At 46.9% G+C, this 25,811-nt stretch overlaps 1 protein-coding gene across 5 annotated transcripts in view; it reads right to left on the bottom strand.

Annotated features, from left to right (window-relative positions):
- Nucleotides 1-25,811, bottom strand: part of GRB10 (growth factor receptor bound protein 10) — a 474,936-nt gene that overhangs the window by 193,306 nt on the left and 255,819 nt on the right. For 4 of the 5 annotated variants that reach the window (XM_063922618.1, XM_063922620.1, XM_063922622.1 and 1 more), the window contains one exon: nucleotides 23,452-23,538. The exons of the other annotated variant lie outside the window; for it this stretch is intronic. In XM_063922618.1, coding sequence (XP_063778688.1) covers nucleotides 23,452-23,538 — 87 coding nt within the window. The remainder of the gene's footprint in view (nucleotides 1-23,451; nucleotides 23,539-25,811) is intronic. 5 annotated transcript variants of the gene reach the window in all.

The raw sequence follows: 25,811 nt of genomic DNA, 5'->3' as shown, positions 1-25,811 counted from the left end.
ATTTTAAGTCCACAGTGGAAAGTGGTTCAAACCAATGTGACTTTAGAAAACTCAACACAACATTGAGATCCCAAGGTGCCACTGGAGGCACAAAAGGAGGCTGTATGTGCAGCACCCCTTTTACAAAAGTCTGAACTTCAGGTACTGAAGCCAGTTCTTTCTGGAAGAAAATCGACAGGGCCGAAATTTGAACCTTAATGGACCCCAATTTTAGGCCCATAGACAGTCCTGTTTGCAGGAAATGAAGGAAACGACCCAGTTGAAATTCCTCTGCAGGGGCCTTCTTGGCCTCACACCACGCAACATATTTACGCCAAATGCGGTGATAATGTTTTGCGGTTACGTCCTTCCTGGCTTTGACCAGAGTAGGGATGACTTCTTCTGGAATGCCTTTTTCCCTCAGGATCCGGCGTTCAACCGCCATGCCGTCAAACGCAGCCGCGGTAAGTCTTGGAACAGACAAGGCCCCTGCAGTAGCAGGTCCTTTCTTAGAGGTAGAGGCCACGGTTCGTCCGTGAGCATCTCTTGAAGTTCCGGGTACCAAGTCCTTCTTGGCCAATCCGGAACCACGAGTATAGTTCTTACTCCTCTCCTTCTTATGATTCTCAGTACTTTTGGTATGAGAGGCAGAGGAGGGAACACATACACTGACTGGTACACCCACGGCGTTACCAGAGCGTCCACTGCTATTGCCTGAGGGTCCCTTGACCTGGCGCAATATCTGTCCAGTTTTTTGTTTAGACGTGACGCCATCATGTCCACCTTTGGTTTTTCCCAATGGTTTACAATCAGGTGGAAGACTTCTGGGTGAAGTCCCCACTCTCCCGGGTGAAGGTCGTGTCTGCTGAGGAAGTCTGCTTCCCAGTTGTCCACTCCCGGAATGAACACTGCTGACAGTGCTATCACATGATTTTCCGCCCAGCGAAAAATCCTTGCAGCTTCTGCCATTGCCCTCCTGCTTCTCGTGCCGCCCTGTCTGTTTACGTGGGCGACTGACGTGATGTTGTCCGATTGGATCAACACCGCCTGACCCTGAAGCAGAGGTTTTGCTTGACTTAGGGCATTGTAAATGGCCCTTAGTTCCAGAATGTTTATATGAAGAGATGTTTCCATGCTTGACCACAAGCCCTGGAAATTCCTTCCCTGTGTGACTGCTCCCCAGCCTCTCAGGCTGGCATCCGTGGTTACCAGGATCCAATCCTGAATGCCAAATCTGCGGCCCTCTAGTAGATGAGCACTCTGCAGCCACCACAGGAGAGACACCCTTGTCCTTGGCGACAGGGTTATCCGCTGATGCATCTGCAGATGCGATCCGGACCATTTGTCCAGTAGATCCCACTGAAACGTTCTTGCATGGAATCTTCCGAATGGAATCGCTTCGTAAGAAGCCACCATTTTTCCCAGGACCCTCGTGCACTGATGCACTGAGACCTGTCCTGGTTTTAGGAGGTTCCTGACTAGCTCGGATAACTCCCTGGCCTTCTCCTCCGGGAGAAACACCTTCTTCTGGACTGTGTCCAGAATCATTCCTAGGAACAGTAGACGGGTCGTTGGAATCAGCTGCGATTTTGGAATATTTAGAATCCACCCGTGCTGACGTAACACTACCTGAGATAGTGCTACTCCGACTTCTAACTGTTCCCTGGATCTTGCCCTTATCAGGAGATCGTCCAAGTAAGGGATAATTAAAATGCCTTTTCTTCGTAGAAGAATCATCATTTCGGCCATTACCTTGGTAAAGACCCGAGGTGCCGTGGACAATCCAAACGGCAGCGTCTGAAACTGATAATGACAGTTTTGTACTACAAACCTGAGGTACCCTTGGTGAGAAGGGTATATTGGGACGTGGAGATAAGCATCTTTGATGTCCAGAGACACCATATAGTCCCCTTCTTCCAGGTTCGCTATCACTGCTCTGAGTGACTCCATCTTGAATTTGAACCTTTTTATGTAAGTGTTCAAGGATTTCAGATTTAAAATTGGTCTCACCGAGCCGTCCGGCTTCGGTACCACAAACAGCGTGGAATAATACCCCTTTCCCTGTTGCAGGAGGGGTACCTTGATTATCACCTGCTGGGAATACAGCTTGTGAATGGCTTCCAAAACTGCCTCCCTGTCGGAGGGAGACTTTGGTAAAGCAGACTTCAGGAACCGATGAGGGGGAAACGCCTCGAATTCCAGTTTGTACCCCTGCGATACTACCTGTAGAATCCAGGGATCCACTTGCGAGTGAGCCCACTGCGCGTTGAAATTCTTGAGACGGGCCCCCACCATATCTGAGTCTGCTTGTAAAGCCCCAGCGTCATGCTGAAGACTTGGCAGAAGCAGGGGAGGGCTTCTGCTCCTGGGAAGCGGCTGCATGGTGCAGTCTTTTTCCTCTTCCTCTGCCCCGGGGCAGAAAGGAGTGGCCTTTTGCTCGCTTGTACTTATGGGAACGAAAGGACTGAGTTTGAAAAGACGGTGTCTTTTTCTGCTGATGTGGAGTGACCTGGGGTAAAAAGGTGGATTTTCCAGCCGTTGCCGTGGCCACCAGGTCCGATAGACCAGCCCCAAATAACTCCTCCCCTTTATACGGCAATACTTCCATGTGCCGTTTGGAATCCGCATCCCCTGACCACTGTCGCGTCCATAACGCTCTTCTGGCAGAGATGGACATAGCACTTACTCTTGATGCCAGGGTGCAAATATCCCTCTGTGCATCACGCATATATAGTAATGCATCCTTTAAATGTTCTATAGTTAACAAAATATTGTCCCTATCCAGGGTATCAATATTCTCGGTCAGGGAATCCGACCATGCGACTCCAGCACTGCACATCCAGGCTGAGGCGATTGCTGGTCGCAGTATAACACCAGTATGTGTGTATATACTTTTTAGGATATTTTCCTGCCTTCTATCAGCTGGTTCTTTGAGGGTAGCCGTATCAGGAGACGGTAACGCTACTTGTTTTGATAAACGTGTGAGCGCCTTATCTACCCTAGGGGGTGTTTCCCAACGCGCCCTAACCTCTGGCGGGAAAGGATATAATGCTAATAATTTTTTAGAAATTATCTGTTTTTTATCGGGGGAAACCCACGCTTTTTCACACCTCATTTATTTCCTCTGACTCAGGAAAAAATATTGGTAGTTTTTTCTCACCCCACATAATACCCTTCTTTGTGGTACTTGTAGTGTCAGAAAGGTTCAATGCCTCTTTCATTGCCGTGATCATGTAACGTGTGGCCCTACTGGACATTACGTTTGTCTCGTCACCGTCGACACTAGACTCAGTATCTGTGTCAGGGTCTGTGTCGACCCACTGAGGTAACGGGCGTTTTAGCGCCCCTGACGGTGTTTTAGACGCCTGGACAGGCACTAATTGATTTGCCGGCTGTCTCATGTCGTCAACAGTTTTTTGCAAATTGCTGACATTATCACTTAATTGTTTAAATACAATCATCCAGTCAGGTGTCGACTCCCTAGGGGGTGACATCGCCAACACAGGCAACTGCTCCGCCTCCACATCATTTTCCTCCTCATACATGTCGACACACGCGTACCGACACACAGCACACACACCGGGAATGCTCTGATAGAGGACAGGACCCCACTTAGCCCTTTGGAGAGACAGAGGGAGAGTCTGCCAGCACACACCCAGCGCTATATATATATATATATACAGGGATAACCTTATATAAGTGTTACTCCCTTATAGCTGCTGTTAATATATTTATTTGCTGCCAAACGTGCCCCCCCTTCTCTTTTTTACCCTGATTCTGAAGCAGGACTGCAGGGGAGAGTCAGGGAGCCGTCCTTCCAGCGGAGCTGTGAGGGAAAATGGCGCTTGTGTGCTGAGGAGATAGGCTCCGCCCCTTCACGACGTCCTTATCTCCCGCTTTTTTGTGTAAAATGGCAGGGGATTAAAATACATCCATATAGCCCAGGAGCTATATGTGATGTATTCTGTTTTGCCACCTAAGGTATTCTGTTATATTGCGTCTCAGGGCGCTCCCCCCCCCAGCGCCCTGCACCCTCAGTGACCGGAGTGTGAAGTGTGCTGAGAGCAATGGCGCACAGCTGCGGTGCTGTGCGCTACCTTAGTCTGAAGACAGGATGTCTTCTGCCGCCGATTTCACCGGACCTCTTCGTCTCTTCTGGCTCTGTAAGGGGGACGGCGGCGCGGCTCCGGTGACCCATCCAGGCTGAACCTGTGATCGTCCCTCTGGAGCTAGTGTCCAGTAGCCTAAGAAACCCGATCCACTCTGCACTCAGGTGAGTCCGTTTCTTCTCCCCTTAGTCCCACGATGCAGTGAGCCTGTTGCCAGCAGGACTCACTGAAAATAAAAAAACCTAACTAAACTTTTATTCTAAGCAGCTCAGGAGAGCCACCTAGATTGCACCCTTCTCGGCCGGGCACAAAAATCTAACTGGGGCTTGGAGGAGGGTCATAGGGGGAGGAGCCAGTGCACACCACCTGATCCTTAAGCTTTTATTTTGTGCCCTGTCTCCTGCGGAGCCGCTATTCCCCATGGTCCTTACGGAGTCCCAGCATCCACTAGGACGTCAGAGAAATACGGGGGACAAAAGACGTAGGGGTCCCCCGTATTTTTAACACCAGCACCGGGCTCCACTAGCTGGAGAGATAATGCCACAGCCGGGGGACACTTTTATATCGGTCCCTGCGGCCGTGGCATTAAATCCCCAACTAGTCACCCCTGGCCGGGGTACCCTGGAGGAGTGGGGACCCCTTAAATCAATGGGGGGCTGATAGCCTTGTGTCAAATAAAAGAATATTGTTTTTTGCAGCAGAACTAGAAGTCCCAGCAAGCCTCCCCCACAAGCTGGTACTTGGAGAACCACAAGTACCAGCATGCGGGGGGAAACGGGACCGCTGGTACCTGTAGTTCAACTACAAAAACAATACCCAAATAAAAACAGTACACGCACACCATGATAGTAAAACTTTATTACATACATGCCGACACACACATACTTACCTATGTTCACTTCTCCAAGTAGAATCCACTGTGTACCTGAAAATAAAATTATACTCCCCAAAATCCAGTGTAGCTGTGTCCTGTTCTTTTTTGTAATCCACGTACTTGGCAAAAAAAGAAAACGCATTACCCGGGCCACGGACTTAAAGGGGTCCCATGTTTACACATGGGACCCCTTTCCCCGAATGCTGAGACCCCTCGTGACTCCTGTCACAGAGGGTCCCTTCAGCCAATCAGGTAGCGCCACGTCATGGCACTCTCCTGATTGGCTGTGCGCGTCTGAGCTGTCAGCGGCTGACCGCAAGTAATCTCACCGCTGACCGCAAAGTTCCCATAATTGAAGATAATGGAGCGGCTGTGCGATGTGCCGTATGTCAGCTCAGACGCGCACAGCCAATCAGGAGAGTGCCACGACGTGGCGCTCCCTGATTGGCTGAAGGGACCCTCTGTGACAGGAGTCACAGCATTCGGGGAAAGGGGTCCCATGTGTAGAAATGGGACCCCTTTAAGTCCGTGGTTCGGGTAATGCATTTTCTTTTTTTGCCAAGCACGTGGATTACAAAACAGAAGAGGACAGATCTACACTGGATTTTGGCGGGTATAATTTTAATTTTCAGGTACACCGTGGATTCTACTTGGAGAAGTGGACCAAACCTCGTGTCAACATAGGTAAGTATGTGTGTGTCGGCATGTATGTAATAAAGTTTTACTTTCACGGTGTCTGTGTACTGTTTTTATTTGGGTATTTTTTTGTAGTAGAACTACAGGTACCAGCGGGCCCATTTCCCCCCCGCATGCTGGTACTTGTGGTTCTCCAAGCACCAGCTTGCGGGGGAGGCTTGCTGGGACTTGTAGCTCTGCTGAAAAAAACAATTATTCTTTTATTTGACACAAGGCTATCAGCCCCCCATCCGCAGCCCTTGGATGGGGGGGGGGGGGGGGGGGGGCAGCCTCTGGCTTCACCCCTGGCCCTTGGGTGGCTGGAGGGGGGGGGACCCCTTGATTTAAGGGGTCCCCACTCCTCCAGGGTACCCCGGCCAGGGGTGACAAGTTAGTGATTTAATTCCACGGCCGCAGGGACCGATATAAAAGTGTCCCCCGGCTGTGGCATTATCTCTCTGACTAGTGGAGCCCGGTGCTGGTGTTAAAAATATGGGGGTCCCCTACGCTTTTTGTCCCCCGTATTTTTGGCACTAGGACCGGACGCAGAGCCCAGTGCTGGTTGTGAAAATACGGGGGATCCACTGTCAATTTCCCCCCCGTATTTTTACAACCAGGACCGGCTCAAAGAGCCCGAGGCTGGTAATGCTTAGGAGGGGGGACCCCACGCAATTTTTTTCTGGGTTTATCATTTTTGTGCCGTCCAAAAAGTCGAATCCAGGACGCACATATCCGTCAAGTGGTCCGTTTTTCGACAGCGGGACTGTCGAATCCGGTTTTTATTGAATATGTCGAATTTGGGTCCCGGCGGGAGGGTATGTGACTGTCCAATTGTGTTGAATTTAAAAACGGTCGAATTCCTGCCAAATCCAAGACACTATACTACACCTACCACCTGTGGTGGGCAGCTGCTTTTTGTAACTGACACCTGCCAGTATTCTGGAGGTGGTATAGTACCCCGGCGTCAGTATTGAGACAGCCAGGATCCCCAACGGGAGATGCTTTACTCGCATACCGAGCCAAAAGAGGAGAAACACAAAAAAAAGAGACTGTACAATGGTAAAAGAAGGAACAGAAGGTTTGGTAGTTAGAAGGAACCTAAACAACCAATTAAAACAAGAGCAAACACATATTGTGAGAAACAGCACATGATGTTATCTATGGTACCACCTTAGCTTAGGAAAATAAGCTACATAATAAACCAAGAAGTGACTGGTATTGAGAGCAGTGTGAGGCAATAGTATAAAGACAAGTGACTTGAAAACCATTGTTCTAGAGAAATGCCAGACCAACCCATTCTGACCTGAGACTCAAACAAAGCAAATGTGGTACTTTTTTTCTTCTACATTTATCATTTTTGTAGAGTTAGTGGTGTATTCAATAGATGTCGGATCCTTTCTGATGGAAAGGATCAGACATCTCAGTAGTCAATGAGCGGGCAAATTCGACAGGATTTGGCCATTCCAGACATTGCCAACCCAACTTTTTTTTTAAAGTTGGATTGACATTGTCGGAACCGTGGCCGGATTTAGGCGCGGAATCCAACAAAACACGTGGATCCGTGGCTAATAAAAAAAGCAGCCCGATTGAATAAGTCGGAAGGACAGCAGTTTCCGACTTCAATTGAATACCCCGCTTAGTGTGTGAATCATCAACTCCTGCCCAATTGAATTACTGTACCTTGAAACTGTATCCAAACAAAATAAGCAGAAACCATAGATACAAAATTAGTTAGACGACTATAGAGAAACTAATAGCAACATGTATAACTACAGATACATTCTGTACCACAAAAGGGGGATCCGGTCTGAAGATCGACCGTGTCTAGGTCGACAATGTTTAGGTTGACCACTATAGGTTGACCACTATAGGTCGACAGTCACTAGGTCAACACATTTTCAAGGTCGACAGGGTTTCTAGGTCAACGTGTTTTAGGTCGACAGGTCAAAAGGTCGACATGAGTTTTTCACATTTTTTTTCTGAACTTTTTCATACTTAATGATCCACGCGAACTACGATTTGGAATAATCTTGCTCGAAGAATCGCGAGTGAAGCGAGCCATGCGAGGGGGCATGGTGCACTAATTGGGCTTCCCGGTCACTGTACGGAGAAAACACCACCAAAACAAAAACATGAAAAACTCATGTCGACCTTTTGACCTGTCGACCTAGAACGTGTTGACCTGGAAACCCTGTCGTCCTTCAAACCCTTTCGACCTAGTGACTGTCGACCTATAGTAGTCGACCTAGACACTGTCGATCTAATGATCCACACCCCACAAAAGGACCTAGGATGCCCAATGACAATGTTTTTTTTGTTGTTTTTTTACTATAAATCAGTTTTATGTACACAATAGTAATTATATACATAAAGAGCTTGCATAACACCTTTTCCTCAATAGGTAGCGATACAGTAGGGCTGGATTTCTATTGCCACTTATCACCCAGCTAACTAGCACACATGCATGTGTCACTGAATGAAAATAATTGGTAATATAGATTCTGGTTAATTTGCTCTGGTTTTGAGTTGCACCTCTCTCTGCACCTGGTGACTCTACAAATGCAAAGGAGCAGCGATCACTATTTACAGAAAACCGACCAAGAGGATACACACACTGACTTGATCAATATAGTATTTCATATCCCTTAGGAATAATGCAGTAATTGAACACACAAATAGATATATTCCCACATGCTATACACTCACTTCAAATTGAGCAGTTTGGATTCATAGTTTGAACAAAAAAAATAAAGACTCTTATTATGCAATAGCAGAAGTGGTGGAGGAAACATTGGCCCTACCTCGATTTCTACATCCTATTATAGGAACAGAGATCTCACAACATATCTCCTGAAACCAACACAAGAGAAAACTAAAATCTAGCCTTACGAGGCAAGGAACACAATATCAGCAAAAAATAAAAAAATAAAATAAAAAAAAGTTAGCAAAATATATAGCACCAAGTGAGCCACCATCAAGGAGTATATCTGTCATTACTGAAAAATGTCTATTATCTCCTGATGCACATAGATATCACACATTTCTGTTTTTAATAAATATTTTTCACCTGAGGCACATTTGAGTTGGCGTTACACACTAAGGAATACGATTAGTGTCCATAGAGGGTATTCCAATCCCAATATAAACACCATTCAATTCCTCCAAAGGTGACCGTTCTTATACAAAAATCTGTGACAATCCTTTTTTATGATCAACTTTAATAAAAAAAAGTTAAGGTTTAACATATTTCATGTTTGCAAAGTATGCCCCAACACAGAGTCTCTTTTCTTTTCACACTACGACTTGTATACTGACTCTGGGAGCACTAGCAACACACATATATACAATTGATTCCCATAATAGGGATTATTTATTTATTTATTAACAGTTTCTTTTATAGCACAGCATATTCCGTTGCACTTTGCAATTAGAACAGTAATAGAAGAAAACTGGGTAAAAACAGACAGAGGTAGGAAGGCCCTGCTTGCAAGCTTACAATCTATAGGGAAATAGGCATTGATACACAGGGATAGATGCTACCTATTGCATAATGGTCCACCAGATTGCTAGGTTCTTAATGGGTTGTATGATATGATCACCCCACAATGCTGGCCAAGTGTCAGGAGGGTTTGCAAGTAAAGAAAGACAAAATATGTGATGTTATGTGTACTGTACAGAGAGGATGTAATTGGATAGGGAAGCATTGAAGGTTATGTGGGTGGGTCTGGAATTTGATAGGCTTGTCTGAAAAGGTGAGTTTTCAGGGAACGTTTAAAGGTTTGGAGACTAGAGGCGAGTCTCATTGTGCGTGGGAGGGCATTCCACAGAGTGGGTGAAGCCCGGATAAAGTCCTGTAATTTTGAGTGTGAACAAGTAATGCGTGTGGATGAGAGACACAGATCGTGTGTAGAGCGGAGAGGTCGGGTAGGGAGATATTTTGAGATGAGTGAAGAGATGTATGTTGGTGCAGTTTGGTTAATAGCCTTGTATGTCGGTTAAAGTATTTTATATTTAATACGGTAGAATACCGGTAACCAATAGAGGGACTGACAGAGGATCTGCAGATGATGAACGTCAAGCAAGGAAGATTAGCCTCGCAGCTGCATTCAAAATGGATTATAGTGATGACAGCCTATATTTGGGAAGACAGGTCAGGAGATAATGAGAGCATGGATTAGAGTTTTAGCAGTGTCTTGTGTAAGATATGGTCGTATTCTGAATATGTTTCTTAGATGTATGTAACATGATTTTGAGACAGGAACAAAGGACAGTTCAGAGTCAAGAATGATACTCAGGCAGCGAGCTTCTGGGGCAGGGATGATTGCCAAGTTCTCAACAGTGATGGAGATATCAGGTTGGTAACTACTATTGGCCGGTGGAAATATAATTCTGTTTTGGAAATATTAAGTTTGAGGTGGCGAGATGTCATCAAAATGAAATGGCAGAAAGGCACTAAGTGACACGGCCCAATACAGAAGGTGACAAATCTGGGGAGGATAGGTAGATTTGAGTAACATCCGCATACAGATGGTACTGAAATCCGAAAGAGTGGATTAGTTTGCCAAGAGATGTGGTATAGATAGAGAAAAGCAGAGGACCTAGGACTGAGCCTTGCGGTACTCCAACTGAGAGAGGTAGCGAAGAGGAGGTGGAATCAGAGAAACGAACACTGAAGGAGCGATTAGATAGGTAGGATGAGAACCAAGAAAGGGCTGTGTCCTGAATACCTAGGGATTGTAGTGTTTGTATGAGAAGAGAGTGGTCAACAGTGTCAAAAGCAGTAGAGAGATCAAGGAGAATAAGCAGTGAGTAACGGCCTTTAGATTTAGCAGTGACCAAATCATTCACTAACTTAGTCAGTGCTGTCTCTGTGGGCACGAAATCCTGATTGAAGTGAGTCCAGTAGGCTGTATGAGTTAAGAAAGTGAGTGAGGCGAGTGTAGGCAAGTCTCTCAAGTAGCTTGGAGGGGCATGGGAGCGGAGAGATGGGACAGTAGTTTGAGAGTGTGTTAGGGTCAAAGTTTTGTTTTTTCAGAATGGGAGAGAAGGATAGATACAGTAGACAGAGAGAGATTACAGATTTTAGTTAAGGTTGGGATGAGCACAGCAGACAGAGTTTTACTAATTTGTGAGGGTATAGAGTCAAGGGGAGAGGTAGTAGAGTAGGCAGATGAAAAGAGTGCAGATACTTCATCTTCATTTGAAAAACCAAAATGAAGAGAAGGTGTTGGATGGTTCTGGCAGGGAACTGAGCAGGTCACTGACTGTGGAAGAGCATGCCATTTAATTTGGGATCTTTTCAATCTTGTCCTTGAAATAGGAAGCAAGATCTTGCGCACTGACAGTGGCTGGTGGGTTGGCTCAGGGAGGGACAAGAAGTGATTTAAATGTATTAAAAAGTCGCTTGGGGTTAGAGGCTTGAGCAGAGATGAGAGATTGGAAATATGTTTGTTTGGCAGTGTCCAGGGCATTACGATAACAGCGGTACACGGTCTTATATGTGAGAAAGTCACTTGAACTACGAGATTTACGCCACTGGCGTTCTACTTTACGTGAGAGTTTTTGTAGGTGTCTAGTGTATTTATAGTGCCATGGTTGACATCTAAGTCTACGTGGAGTGTGATGGGTAGCTGGAGCCACTTCATTCAATGCTGTTTCTAGAGTTTGTTTAAGGTGTGACACAGCAGTCTCAGGAGAAGTGAATGTAGAAATTGGTGAGAGCAGTGATTGCAGTGAGGTAGATAGTTGTTGAAAATGAATATCGTTAATATTCCCGCGGGTTAGAGGCGGCTTCGTAGACTTCAGGGACATTGAGTTTGAAGTAATGAAAGAGAGCATGCAGGTAAAAGGGTTGTGATCGAAGAGAGGGAAAATAAGAATTTACTTACCGATAATTCTATTTCTCATAGTCCGTAGTGGATGCTGGGGACTCCGTAAGGACCACGGGGAATAGCGGCTCCGCAGGAGACTGGGCACATCTAAAGAAAGCTTTAGGACTATCTGGTGTGCACTGGCTCCTCCCCCTATGACCCTCCAAGCCTCAGTTAGGATACTGTGCCCGGACGAGCGTACACAATAAGGAAGTATTTTGAATCCCGGGTAAGACTCATACCAGCCACACCAATCACACCGTATAACCTGTGATCTGAACCCAGTTAACAGCATGATAACAGAGGAGCCTCTGAAAGATGGCTCACAACAATAATAACCCGATTTTTGTAACAATAACTATGTACAAGTATTACAGACAATCCGCACTTGGGATGGGCGCCCAGCATCCACTACGGACTATGAGAAATAGAATTATCGGTAAGTAAATTCTTATTTTCTCTAACGTCCTAAGTGGATGCTGGGGACTCCGTAAGGACCATGGGGATTATACCAAAGCTCCCAAACGGGCGGGAGAGTGCAGATGACTCTGCAGCACCAAATGAGAGAACTCCAGGTCCTCCTCAGCCAGGATATCAATTTTGTAGAATTTTACAAACGTATTTGCTCCTGACCAAGTAGCTGCTCGGCAAAGTTGTAAAGCCGAGACCCCTCGGGCAGCCGCCCAAGATGAGTCCACCTTCCTTGTGGAGTGGGCATTTACAGATTTTTGGCTGTGGCAGGCCTGCCACAGAATGTGCAAGCTGAATTGTACTACAAATCCAACGAGCAATAGTCTGCTTAGAAGCAGGAGCACCCAGCTTGTTGGGTGCACACAGGATAAACAGCGAGTCAGATTTCCTGACTCCAGCCGTCCTGGAAACATATTTTCAGGGCACTGACAACGTCTAGCAACTTGGAGGCCTCCAAGTCCCTAGAAGCCGCAGGCACCACCAATAGGTTGGTTCAGGTGAGACGCTGAAACCACCTTGGGGAGAAACTGAGGACGAGTCCTCAATTCCGCCGTGTCCGAATGGAAAATCAGATAAGGGCTTTTTCAGGATAAAGCCGCCAATTCTGACACGCGCCTGGCCCAGGCCAGGGCCAACAGCATGATCACTTTCCATGTGAGATATTTTAACTCCACAGATTTAAGTGGTTCAAACCAATGTGACTTTTGGAACCCAAAACTACATTGAGATCCCAAAGTGCCACTGGAGGCACAAAAGGAGGCTGTATATGCAGTACCCCTTTTACAAACGTCTGAACTTCAGGGACTGAAGCTAGTTCTTTTTGGAAGAAAATTGACAGGGCCGAAATTTGAACCTTAAATGGACCCCAATTTCAGGCCCATAGACACTCCTGTTTGCAGGAAATGTAGGAATCAACCCAGTTGAATTTCCTCCGTCGGGCCTTACTGGCCTCGCACCACGCAACATATTTTCGCCAATTGCGGTGATAATGTTTTTGCGGTTACATCCTTCCTGGCTTTGATCAGGATAGGGATGACTTAATCCGGAATGCCTTTTTTCCTTCAGGATCCGGCGTTCAACCGCCATGCCGTCAAACGCAGCCGCGGTAAGTCTTGGAACAGACAGGGTCCTTGCTGGAGCAGGTCCCTTCTTAGAGGTAGAGGCCACGGATCCTCCGTGAGCATCTCTTGAAGTTCCGGTTACCAAGTCCTTCTTGGCCAATCCGGAACCACGAATATAGTGCTTACTCCTCTCCATCTTATCAATCTCAGTACCTTGGGTATGAGAGGCAGAGGAGGGAACACATACCCTGACTGGTACACCCACGGTGTTACCAGAGCGTCTACAGCTTATTGCCTGAGGGTCCCTGGACCTGGCGCAATACCTGTCGAGTTTTTAATCATGTGGAAGACTTCTGGGTGAAGTCCCCACTCTCCCGGGTGGAGATCGTGCTGAGGAAGTCTGCTTCCCAGTTGTCCACTCCCGGAATGAATACTGCTGACAGTGCTATCACATGATTTTCCGCCCAGCGAAGAATCCTTGCAGCTTCTGCCATTGCCCTCCTGCTTCTTGTGCCACCCTGTCTGTTTACGTGGGTGACTGCCGTGATGTTGTCCGACTGGATCAACACCGGCTGACCTTGAAGCAGAGGTCTTGCTAAGCTTAGAGCATTGTAAATGGCCCTTAGCTTCAGGATATTTATGTGAAGTGATGTCTCCAGGCTTGACCATAAGCCCTGGATATTCCTTCCCTGTGTGACTGCTCCCCAGCCTCGCAGGCTGGCATCAGTGGTCACCAGGACCCAGTCCTGAATGCCTAATCTGCGGCCCTCTAGAAGATGAGCACTCTGCAACCACCACAGGAGGGACACCCTTGTCCTTGGTGACAGGGTTATCCGCTGATGCATCTGAAGATGCGATCCGGACCATTTGTCCAGCAGGTCCCACTGGAAAGTTCTTGCGTGGAATCTGCCGAATGGGATTGCTTCGTAGGAAGCCACCATTTTACCCAGAACCCTTGTGCATTGATGCACTGAGACTTGGCTCGGTTTTAGGAGGTTCCTGACTAGCTCGGATAACTCCCTGGCTTTCTCCTCCGGGAGAAACACCTTTTTCTGGACTGTGTCCAGGATCATCCCTAGGAACAGAAGACACGTCGTCGGAACCAGGTGCGATTTTGGAATATTGAGAATCCAATCGTGCTGCCGCAACACTACCTGAGATAGTGCTACACCGACCTCCAACTGTTCCCTGGATCTTACCCTTATCAGGGAATTGTCCAAGGAAGGGATAACTAAAATTCACTTCCTTCGAAGGAATATCATCATTTCGGCCATTACCTTGGTAAAGACCCGGGGTGCCGTGTACCATCCATACGGCAGCGTCTGAACTGATAGTGAATCGGTCTCACTGAGCCGTCCGGCTTCGGTACCACAACAGTGTGGAATAATACCCCGTTCCCTGTTGCAGGAGGGGTATCTTGATTATCACCTGCTGGGAATACAGCTTGTGAATAGCTTCCAAAACTGTCTCCCTGTCAGAAGGAGACATCGGTAAAGCCGACTTTAGGAAACGGCGAGGGGGAGACGTCTCGAATTCTAATTTGTACCCCTGAGATATCACCTGAAGGATCCAGGGGTCTACTTGCGAGTGAGCCCACTGCGCGCTGAAATTCATTGAGACGGGCCCCCCACCGTGCCTGATTCTGCTTGTAAAGCCCCAGCGTATACTGAGGGCTTGGCAGAGGCGGGAGAGGGTTTCTGTTCCTGGGAACTGGCTGATTTCTGCAGCCTTTTTCCTCTCCCTCTGTCACGGGGCAGAAATGAGGAACCTTTTTGTCCACGAAAAGACTGCGCCTGATAATACGGCGTCTTCTCATGTTGAGAGGCGACCTGGGGTACAAACGTGGAATTCCCAGCTGTTGCCGTGGCCACGAGGTCTGAAAGACCGACCCCAAATAACTCCTCCCTTAATAAAGCAATACTTCCAAATGCCATTTGGAATACGCATCACCTGACCACTGACGTGTCCATAACCCTCTACTGGTAGAAATGGACAACGCGCTTAGACTTGATGCCAGTCGGCAAATATTCCGCTGTGCATCACGCATATATAAAAATGCATCTTTTAAATGCTCTATAGGCAAAAATATACTGTCCCTATCTAGGGTATCAATATTTTCAGTCAGGGAATCCGACCACGCCAACCCAGCACTGCACATCCAGGCTGAGGCGATTGCTGGTCGCAGTATAACACCAGTATGTGTGTAAATACCTTTTAGGATACCCTCCTGCTTTCTATCAGCAGGATCCTTAAGGGCGGCCATCTCAGGCGAAGGTAGAGCCCTTACAAGCGTGTGAGCGCTTTATCCCCCCTAGGGGGTGTTTCCCAACGCACCCTAACCTCTGGCGGGAAAGGATATAATGCCAATAACATTTTAGAAATTATCCGTTGTTATCGGGGGAAACTCACGCATCATCACACACCTCATTTAATTTCTCAGATTCAGGAAAACTACAGGTAGTTTTTCCTCACCGAACATAATACCCCTTTTTTGGTGGTACTCGTATTATCAGAAATGTGTAAAACATTTTTCATTGCCTCAATCATGTAACGTGTGGCCCTACTGGAAGTCACATTCGTCTCTTCACCGTCGACACTGGAGTCAGTATCCGTGTCGGCGTCTATATCTGCCATCTGAGGTAACGGGCGCTTTAGAGCCCCTGACGGCCTATGAGACGTCTGGACAGGCACAAGCTGAGTAGCCGGCTGTCTCATGTCAACCACTGTCTTTTATACAGAGCTGACACTGTCACGTAATTCCTTCCAACAGTTCATCCACTCAGGTGTCGACCCCCTAGGGGGTGACATCACTATTACAGGCAATCTGCTCCGTCTCCACATCATTTTTCTCCTCATACATGTCGACACAAAAGTACCGACATACAGCACACACACAGGGAATGCTCTGATAGAGGACAGGACCCCACTAGCCCTTTGGGGAGACAGAGGGAGAGTTTGCCAGCACACACCAGAGCGCTATATATATACAGGGATAACCTTATATAAGTGTTTTTCCCCTTATAGCTGCTGTATAGTTAATACTGCGCCTAATTAGTGCCCCCCTCTCTTTTTTTAACCCTTTCTGTAGTGTAGTGACTGCAGGGGAGAGATAGGGAGCTTCCCTCCAACGGAGCTGTGAGGGAAAATGGCGCCAGTGTGCTGAGGAGATAGGCTCCGCCCCTTTTTCGCGGACTTTTCTCCTGCTTTTTTATGGATTCTGGCAGGGGTTAAATGCATCCATATAGCCCAGGAGCTATATGTGATGCATTTTTTTGCCATCCAAGGTGTTTTTATTGCGTCTCAGGGCGCCCCCCCCCCCAGCGCCCTGCACCCTCAGTGACCGAAGTGTGAAGTGTGCTGAGAGCAATGGCGCACAGCTGCAGTGCTGTGCGCTACCTTGTTGAAGACAGGACGTCTTCTGCCGCCGATTTTCCGGACCTCTTGCCTTCTGGCTCTGTAAGGGGGCCGGCGGCGCGGCTCTGGGACCCATCCAAGCTGGGCCTGTGATCGTCCCTCTGGAGCTAATGTCCAGTAGCCTAAGAAGCCCAATCCACTCTGCACGCAGGTGAGTTCGCTTCTTCTCCCCTTAGTCCCTCGATGCAGTGAGCCTGTTGCCAGCAGGTCTCACTGAAAATAAAAAACCTAATCTAAAACTTTCACTAAGAAGCTCAGGAGAGCCCCTAGTGTGCACCCTTCTCGTTCGGGCACAGAGATCTAACTGAGGCTTGGAGGAGGGTCATAGGGGGAGGAGCCAGTGCACACCAGATAGTCCTAAAGCTTTCTTTAGATGTGCCCAGTCTCCTGCGGAGCCGCTATTCCCCGTGGTCCTTACGGAGTCCCCAGCATCCACTTAGGACGTTAGAGAAAGGAGTGTTAGCGAGTTCAAAAACAGAGCATAGTCTGGTGAATACAAGTTCAAGGCAGTGGCCCTCCTGGTGAGTAGGGGAGTCAGTCCATTGGGAGAGGCCAAGAGAGGAGGTTCGAGAGAGTAGTTTAGAGGCATGGGGAGATTGTGGACTGTCAATAGAGATATTGAAATCGCCCATAATGATGGTGGAGATGTCAGGATAAAAAGTGAGGGAGCCAAGCAGAAAAATTTTCCAGACATTTTCTGGGTTGGCGATAGATAGCTGCAACACGCAGAGAGAAAGAGGTGAAAATCCTAATAGAGTGTACTTCAAATGATGCAAATGCGAGTGAGGGAAAAGGGGGTAAAAACGATGTGAGTGTAAGATTTGGACAGTAATATTCCAACCCCCACCTCCTTTACTATTACCAGGCCTAGGTGGGTGGGGTGTGTGTGTATGTAACAGTGCTGCAGGGGAGGCCGTGTCTGATTGTCCCAGTTTTACAAGTGAGCAATGTAGGGAAGACATTTTGTAAATAAACCCCTGATGCTCCCTCACTTATATAAAACACACAAATGCAAGGGTCATGGTCCCCAAACGATTAGCGCATAACCTGAAATACTCTACACTGAAATTAACATTCTGTGGATTTAATGCATGTGTTACCTTACCTTTTAAAAAAAAATAAGAATTTACTTACCGATAATTCTATTTCTCGGAGTCCGTAGTGGATGCTGGGGTTCCTGAAAGGACCATGGGGAATAGCGGCTCCGCAGGAGACAGGGCACAAAAAGTAAAGCTTTAGGATCAGGTGGTGTGCACTGGCTCCTCCCCCTATGACCCTCCTCCAAGCCTCAGTTAGGATACTGTGCCCGGACGAGCGTACACAATAAGGAAGGATTTATGAATCCCGGGTAAGACTCATACCAGCCACACCAATCACACTGTACAACCTGTGATCTGAACCCAGTTAACAGTATGATAACAGCGGAGCCTCTGAAAGATGGCTCACAACAATAATAACCCGATTTTTGTAACTATGTACAAGTATTGCAGATAATCCGCACTTGGGATGGGCGCCCAGCATCCACTACGGACTCCGAGAAATAGAATTATCGGTAAGTAAATTCTTATTTTCTCTATCGTCCTAGTGGATGCTGGGGTTCCTGAAAGGACCATGGGGATTATACCAAAGCTCCCAAACGGGCGGGAGAGTGTGGATGACTCTGCAGCACCGAATGAGAGAACTCCAGGTCCTCCTTAGCCAGGTTATCAAATTTGTAGGATTTTACAAACGTGTTTGCCCCTGACTAAATAGCCGCTCGGCAAAGTTGTAAAGCCGAGACCCCTCGGGCAGCCGCCCAAGATGAGCCCACCTTCCTTGTGGAATGGGCATTTACATATTTTGGCTGTGGCAGGCCTGCCACAGAATGTGCAAGCTGAATTGTATTACACATCCAACTAGCAAAAGTCTGCTTAGAAGCAAGAGCACCCAGTTTGTTGGGTGCATACAGGATAACAGCAAGTCAGTTTTCCTGACTCCAGCCGTCCTGGAACCTATATTTTCAGGGCCCTGACCACATCTAGCAACTTCGAGTCCTCCAAGTCCCTAGTAGGCGCAAGACACCACAATAAGCTGGTTCAGGTGAAATACTGACACCACCTTAGGGAGAGAACTGGGGACGAGTCCGCAGCTCTGCCCTGTCCGAATGGACAAACAGATATGGGCTTTTTTGAGAAAAAAACCACCAATTTGACACTCGCCTGGTCCAGGCCAGGTCCAAGAGCATGTTCACTTTTCATGTGAGATGCTTCAAATCCACAGATTTGACTGGTTTTAAACCAATGTGTTTTGAGGAATCCCAGAACTACGTTGAGATCCCACAGTGCCACTGGAGGCACAAAAGGGGGTTGTATATGCAATACTCCCTTGACAAACTTCTGGACTTCAGGAACTGAAGCCAATTCTTTCTGGAAGAAAAATCGACAGGGCCGAAATTTGAACCTTAATGGACCCCAATTTGAGGCCCATAGACACTCCTGTTTGCAGGAAATGCAGGAATCGACAGAGTTGAAATTTCTTCGTGGGGCCTTCCTGGCCTCACACCATGCAACATATTTTCGCCACATGTGGTGATAATGTTGTGCGGTCACCACCTTTCTGGCTTTGACCAGGGTAGGAATGACCTCTTCCTGAATGCCTTTTCCCTTAGGATCCGGCGTTCCACCGCCATGCCGTCAAACGCAGCTGCGGTAAGTCTTGGAACAGACATGGTACTTGCTGAAACAAGTCCCTTCTTAGCGGCAGAGGCCATAAGTCCTCTGTGAGCATCTCTTGAAGTTCCGGGTACCAAGTCCTTCTTGGCCAATCCGGAGCCATGAGTATAGTTCTTACTCCTCTACGTCTTATAATTCTCAGTACCTTAGGTATGAAAAGCAGAGGATGGAACACATACACCGACTGGTACACCCACGGTGTTACCAGAACGTCCACAGCTATTGCCTGAGGGTCTCTTAACCTGGCGCAATACCTGTCCCGTTTTTTGTTCAGACGGGACGCCATCATGTCCACCTTTGGCAATTCCCAACGGTTTACAATCATGTGGAAAACTTCCCCATGAAGTTCCCACTCTGCCGGGTGGAGGTCGTGCCTACTGAGGAAGTCTGCTTCCCAGTTTCCATTCCCGGAATGAAACACTGCTGACAGTGCTATCACATGATTTTCCGCCCAGCGAAAAGTCCTTGCAGTTTTTGCCACTGCCCTCCTGCTTCTTGTGCCGCCCTGTCTATTTACGTGGGCGACTGCCGTGATGTTTTATCCCACTGGATCAATACCGGCTGACCTTGAAGCAGAGGTCTTGCTAAGCTTAGAGCATTATAAATTTACCCTTAGCTATATTTATGTGGAGAAAAGTCTCCAGACTTGATCACACTCCCTGGAAATTTTTTCCTTGTGTGACTGCTCCCCAGCCTCTCGGGCTGGCCTCCGTGGTCACCAACATCCAAAACTGAATGCCGAATCTGCGGCCCTCTAGAAGATGAGCACTCTGTAACCACCACAGGAGAGACACCCTTGTCCTTGGATATAGGGTTATCCGCTGATGCATCTGAAGATGCGATCCGGACCATTTGTCCAGCAGATCCCACTGAAAAGTTCTTGCATGAAATCTGCCGACTGGAATTGCTTCGAAGGAAGTCACCATTTTTTTACCATGGCCCTTGTGCAATGATGCACTGATTTTAGGAGGTTCCTGACTAGCTCGGATAACTCCCTGGCTTTCTCTTCCGGGAGAAACACCTTTTTCTGGACTGTGTCCAGAATCATCCCTAAGCACAGGAGACTTGTTGTCGGGATCAGCTGCGATTTTGGAATATTTAGAATCCACCCCTGCTGTTGTAACAGTATCCGAGATAGTGTTACTCCGACCTCCAACTGTTCCCTGGACTTTGCCCTTATCAGGAGATCGTCCAAGTAAGGGATAATTAAGACGCCTTTTCTTCGAAGAAGAACCATCATTTCGGCCATTACCTTGGTAAAGACCCGGGGTGCCGTGGACAATCCAAACGGCAGCGTCTGAAACGGATAGTGACAGTTCTGTACCACGAACCTGAGGTACCCTTAGTGATAAGGGCAAATTTGGGACATGGAGGTAAGCATCCCTGATGTCTCGGGACACCATATAGTCCCCTTCTTCCCGGTTCGTTATCACTGCTCTGAGTGACTCCATCTTGATTTGAACCTTTGTAAGTGTTCAAATTTTTTTAGATTTAGAATAGGTCTCACCTAGCCTTCTGGCTTCAGTACCACAATATAGTGTGGAATAATACCCCTTTTCTTGTTGTAGGAGGGGTAATTTAATTATCACCTGCTGGGAATACAGCTCGTGAATTGTTTCCCATACTGCCTCCTTGTCGGAGGGAGACCTTGGTAAAGCAGACTTCAGGAGCCTGCGCAGGGGAAACGTCTCGACATTCCAATCTGTACCCCTGGGATACTACTTGTAGGATCCAGGGGTCCTGTACGGTCTCAGCGTCATGCTGAGAGCTTGTCAGAAGCGGTGGAACGCTTCTGTTCCTGGGAATGGGCTGCCTGCTGCAGTCTTCTTCCCTTTCCTCTATCCCTGGGCAGATATGACTCTTATAGGGACGAAAGGACTGAAGCTGAAAAGACGGTGTCTTTTTCTGCAGAGATGTGACTTAGGGTAAAAACGGTGGATTTTCCAGCAGTTGCCGTGGCCACCAGGTCCGATGGACCGACCCCAAATAACTCCTCTTCCTTTATACGGCAATACACCTTTGTGCCGTTTGGAATCTGCATCACCTGACCACTGTCGTGTCCATAAACATCTTCTGGCAGATATGGACATCGCACTTACTCTTGATGCCAGAGTGCAAATATCCCTTTGTGCATCTCGCATATATAGAAATGCATCCTTTAAATGCTCTATAGTCAATAAAATACTGTCCCTGTCAAGGGTATCAATATTTTTAGTCAGGGAATCCGACCAAGCCACCCCAGCTCTGCACATCCAGGCTGAGGCGATCGCTGGTCGCAGTATAACACCAGTATGTGTGTATATACTTTTTATGATATTTTCCAGCCTCCTGTCAGCTGGCTCCTTGAGGACGGCCCTATCTATAGACGGTACCGCCACTTGTTCTGATAAGCGTGTGAGCGCCTTATCCACCCTAAGGGGTGTTTCCCAACGCGCCCTAACTTCTGGCGGGAAAGGGTATACCGCCCATATTTTCTATCGGGGGGAACCCACGCATCATCACACACTTCATTTAATTTATCTGATTCAGGAAAAACTACGGTAGTTTTTTCACATCCCACATAATACCCTCTTTTGTGGTACTTGTAGTATCAGAAATATGTAACACCTCCTTCATTGCCCTTAACGTGTGGCCCTAATAAGGAATACGTTTGTTTATTCACCGTCGACACTGGATTCAGTGTCCCTGTCTGTGTCTGTGTCGACCGACTAAAGTAAACGGGCGTTTTAAAACCCCTGACGGTGTATTTGAGACGTCTGGACCGGTACTAATTGTTTGTCGGCCGTCTCATGTCGTCAACCGACCTTGCCGCGTGTTGACATTATCACGTAATTCCCTAAATAAGCCATCCATTCCGGTGTCGACTCCCTAGAGAGTGACATCACCATTACAGGCAATTGCTCCGCCTCCTCACCAACATCGTCCTCATACATGTCGACACACACGTACCGACACACAGCACACACACAGGGAATGCTCTGATAGAGGACAGGACCTACTAGCCCTTTGGAGAGACAGAGGGAGAGTTTGCCAGCACACACCAAAAACGCTATAATTATATAGGGACAACCTTATATAAGTGTTTTCCCTTATAGCATCTTTTTTATATATTTTTAACGCCAAATTAGTGCCCCCCCTCTCTGTTTTAACCCTGTTTCTGTAGTGCAGTGCAGGGGAGAGCCTGGGAGCCTTCCCTCCAGCCTTTCTGTGAGGGAAAATGGCGCTGTGTGCTGAGGAGATAGGCCCCGCCCCTTTTTCGGCGGCCTCGTCTCCCGCTCTTAACGGATTCTGGCAGGGGTTAAATATCTCCATATAGCCCCCGGAGGCTATATGTGAGGTATTTTTAGCCAAAAATAGGTTTTCATTGCCTCCCAGGGCGCCCCCCTCCCAGCGCCCTGCACCCTCAGTGACTGCCGTGTGAAGTGTGCTGAGAGGAAATGGCGCACAGCTGCAGTGCTGTGCGCTACCTTAAGAAGACTGAGGAGTCTTCATGCCGCCGATTCTGGACCTTCTTCTTGTTTCAGCATCTGCAAGGGGGCCGGCGGCGAGGCTCCGGTGACCATCCAGGCTGTACCTGTGATCGTCCCTCTGGAGCTAATGTCCAGTAGCCAAAGAAGCCAATCCATCCTGCACGCAGGTGAGTTCACTTCTTCTCCCCTAAGTCCCTCGTTGCAGTGATCCTGTTGCCAGCAGGACTCACTGTAAAATAAAAAACCTAAGCTAAACTTTTCTAAGCAGCTCTTTAGGAGAGCCACCTAGATTGCACCCTTCTCGGCCGGGCACAAAAATCTAACTGAGGCTTGGAGGAGGGTCATAGGGGGAGGAGCCAGTGCACACCACCTGATCCTAAAGCTTTACTTTTTGTGCCCTGTCTCCTGCGGAGCCGCTATTCCCCATGGTCCTTTCAGGAACCCCAGCATCCACTAGGACGATAGAGAAAAAAACATTGCTGATATTATATATAGCAAGTGCATGCAATAAAAAAAAAGGTGTGGAAAAGCAAAGAGTGATAAGTTTAAAATGAACAGGTGAAGCAAAGTGATGGGACTTCAAGAAGAAAAAACATAATTAGGCCTATCTATGTTTATTCAGAAATTAAATATAACAGATTTGTGAAACCATATATTCTCATTAATTTTTTTTTTTTTTTTTAAATCATCATCATCTGTGTGCAGGTTACACTTTACCAACTAGTAAATGTGCCTTTCATACTCCTCTCTGGATTTAATTAATACATATTAGAATTGTGTGAAAGACTATTACTCTAGTCATTAAAATGTGTCCTACCATGCATGCCACTGTTCCAGAGTTTGATAGGGGAGATTGTTGGAGTGGTCTGACCTCTTCAACCTTAAGTCTGTGATCTCCAGCATCCTGCATTAAGAGAAGGATTGGCCAATTTTTAAGACACTGGAGAACCCAATTTTGATATGGTTATGATTTACAGTTCAAACAGAATGGCAGGACATTAAATCAGTGCCTACATTGTAGAAAACATTACATGAGATACATTTAGAACAGTGGTTTCTATCCACTCCCATGTGGGCAAGCTAGCAGCTCATTTGTATCCCCGACATTTGCAATTCATTTGTAATCCCTGTAATTGCTTTTGGTTAAAATGTTTAGTATGAACAATAAAATGTGCTATAAAACAAGATAAAAAAAAAATAATCCTAAGGGTGTGGATCATTAGATCTACAAGCACATGGTCTACAGATATTCGGTGGACCATTAACAATCAACATGTATTAGGTCGCCAAGGTCAAAAGGTCTACAAAAATGAACCCTAGCGTAAATGTGTGTGTGTGTACACGTAGTAGGGAACATAGATTTTAAACTACACTGGGGCAGGGACTGATGTGAATGGGCAAATATTCTCTGTAAAGCGCTGCGGAATGTGTGTGCGCTGTATAAATAACTGGTCATAAATAAATAAATAAATGCTGTATAGGTATTAGCGACAAATTGGGAGGGTGTAGAGAGGGGAGGTCAGGAGATGATGCACTTCAAAAAGAAGGGGGGGGGGGGGGGGGTGGAGCTGCAAGTAAATGTAATTAGATAACTTATAATTTACAAGTGCTGCCAACAGCGCCCCCTACCCTGCAGCACTATATGCAGAGCATAATCCGCATAAACCTAATTACGGCCCTGCCAATTATGACCTGGATGCCCCACCACTGCAGAAAATGTTTCAAAGAACCCTAGAATGTTAAGAGTACTGATAATGCTCATCTGCAGAAACGGATGAAGCTGAAATCTGTTCTAATGCACAGTTCAACCAGTAGTCAGACAAACCTCATACACATGCATTTAACACGTTCTAAAATCCTACTGATATTATGTACATAGTACTACGCTATAGGAGTGCTTTCAGACCAACACCTACACTAATAGACCAAAGTACAATGGGGCAGATGTATTAACCTGGAGAAGGCATAAGGCAGTGATAAACCAGTGATAAATGCAAGGTGATAAACGTGCCAGCCAATCAGCTCCAATATGCAAATGAAAGTTCTGACTGGCTGGTGCGTTTATCACCTTGCACTAATCACTGGTTTATCACTTCCTTATGCCTTCTCCAGGTTAATACATCTGCCCCAATGTTTTATCAATGCTTTAAAGAGCATTGTAATTCAGCTCTAGTGTTAGAGCCAAAACTAAATACAAAAATGTATGACTTCAATTCTGTTTCTAAATCTTTGTATACAAGGAAGTATTTATCACTACAAACAAATCAGTTACTATCCCAAATAGTAGTGAAAATAAAGTGAAAATAAATACCAATTATGCTTTGCAGAGCTGCTTGAGCAAACAGGGGCAAAGGCTTTAGCATTGCACACAATAACACCCCTTTCACATCACAAAATTAACCCGGTATCGACCTGGCATATTGCCGGGTCAACATGGGTCACTGTGCGATGTGAAAGGGGCCATGGAGAATTCCCGGGTCGCCTGACCCGATAATTCAACCCGGGTAATAAGGGTTATTCCTGGGTTAAACACCAAGTCAGTGGCAGCGTTAATGGATTCCCACCTGTTCACTACATAGGGAGAGGCGGCGCAGAGAGGAGCTCATCTCCCAGCACCGGCTCTGCACCCCGCTGCTATGGCAACCCGACCCGGCATATTGACGGGTCAAAAAGCCTGCTATTAGGGTCCAATGCCAGATCCCACCCGGAAAGAACCAGTTTCCAATTCCCAGGTGGGATCTGGCACTGGAGATGTGAAAGGGGTATAAGGAGGATGAGTGGTGCCGACAATTTAGATATGGTTTGCCCATTAAGCCAAAGTTACAAGTCTAATTATTGTCCATGGCATTTGCTTATAAACAATGGTTGGTATAGAGGTTAACTGATACAATAGCACAAATGTGTAGGTAGATATACATTCTTGAACATTCTGGAGTGCCTTAAAAGAGTTAGGCTGGTATCCTTTTACCGTACCTGGGACTATCCAATTAGCCCTGATGCCGGCACTTATTGGGGCTTCAGTTCTGCAAAACCAAATCTGTGATAAGCATCTATTTTATTGGCAACCACAGCCATGAAAATACATAGGTTGTGACTTTATCAAATCTGGTTTTTGAGCGCAAAAAATAAATAAATAAAAAAGCTCTTCAGGTGGGGAAAAACAGGGGAATATATGAT

Source organism: Pseudophryne corroboree, chromosome 5, assembly GCF_028390025.1.
Source record: "Pseudophryne corroboree isolate aPseCor3 chromosome 5, aPseCor3.hap2, whole genome shotgun sequence".
Classification (NCBI taxonomy): domain Eukaryota; kingdom Metazoa; phylum Chordata; class Amphibia; order Anura; family Myobatrachidae; genus Pseudophryne; species Pseudophryne corroboree.
This window is presented reverse-complemented; position numbering and strand designations above follow the sequence as displayed.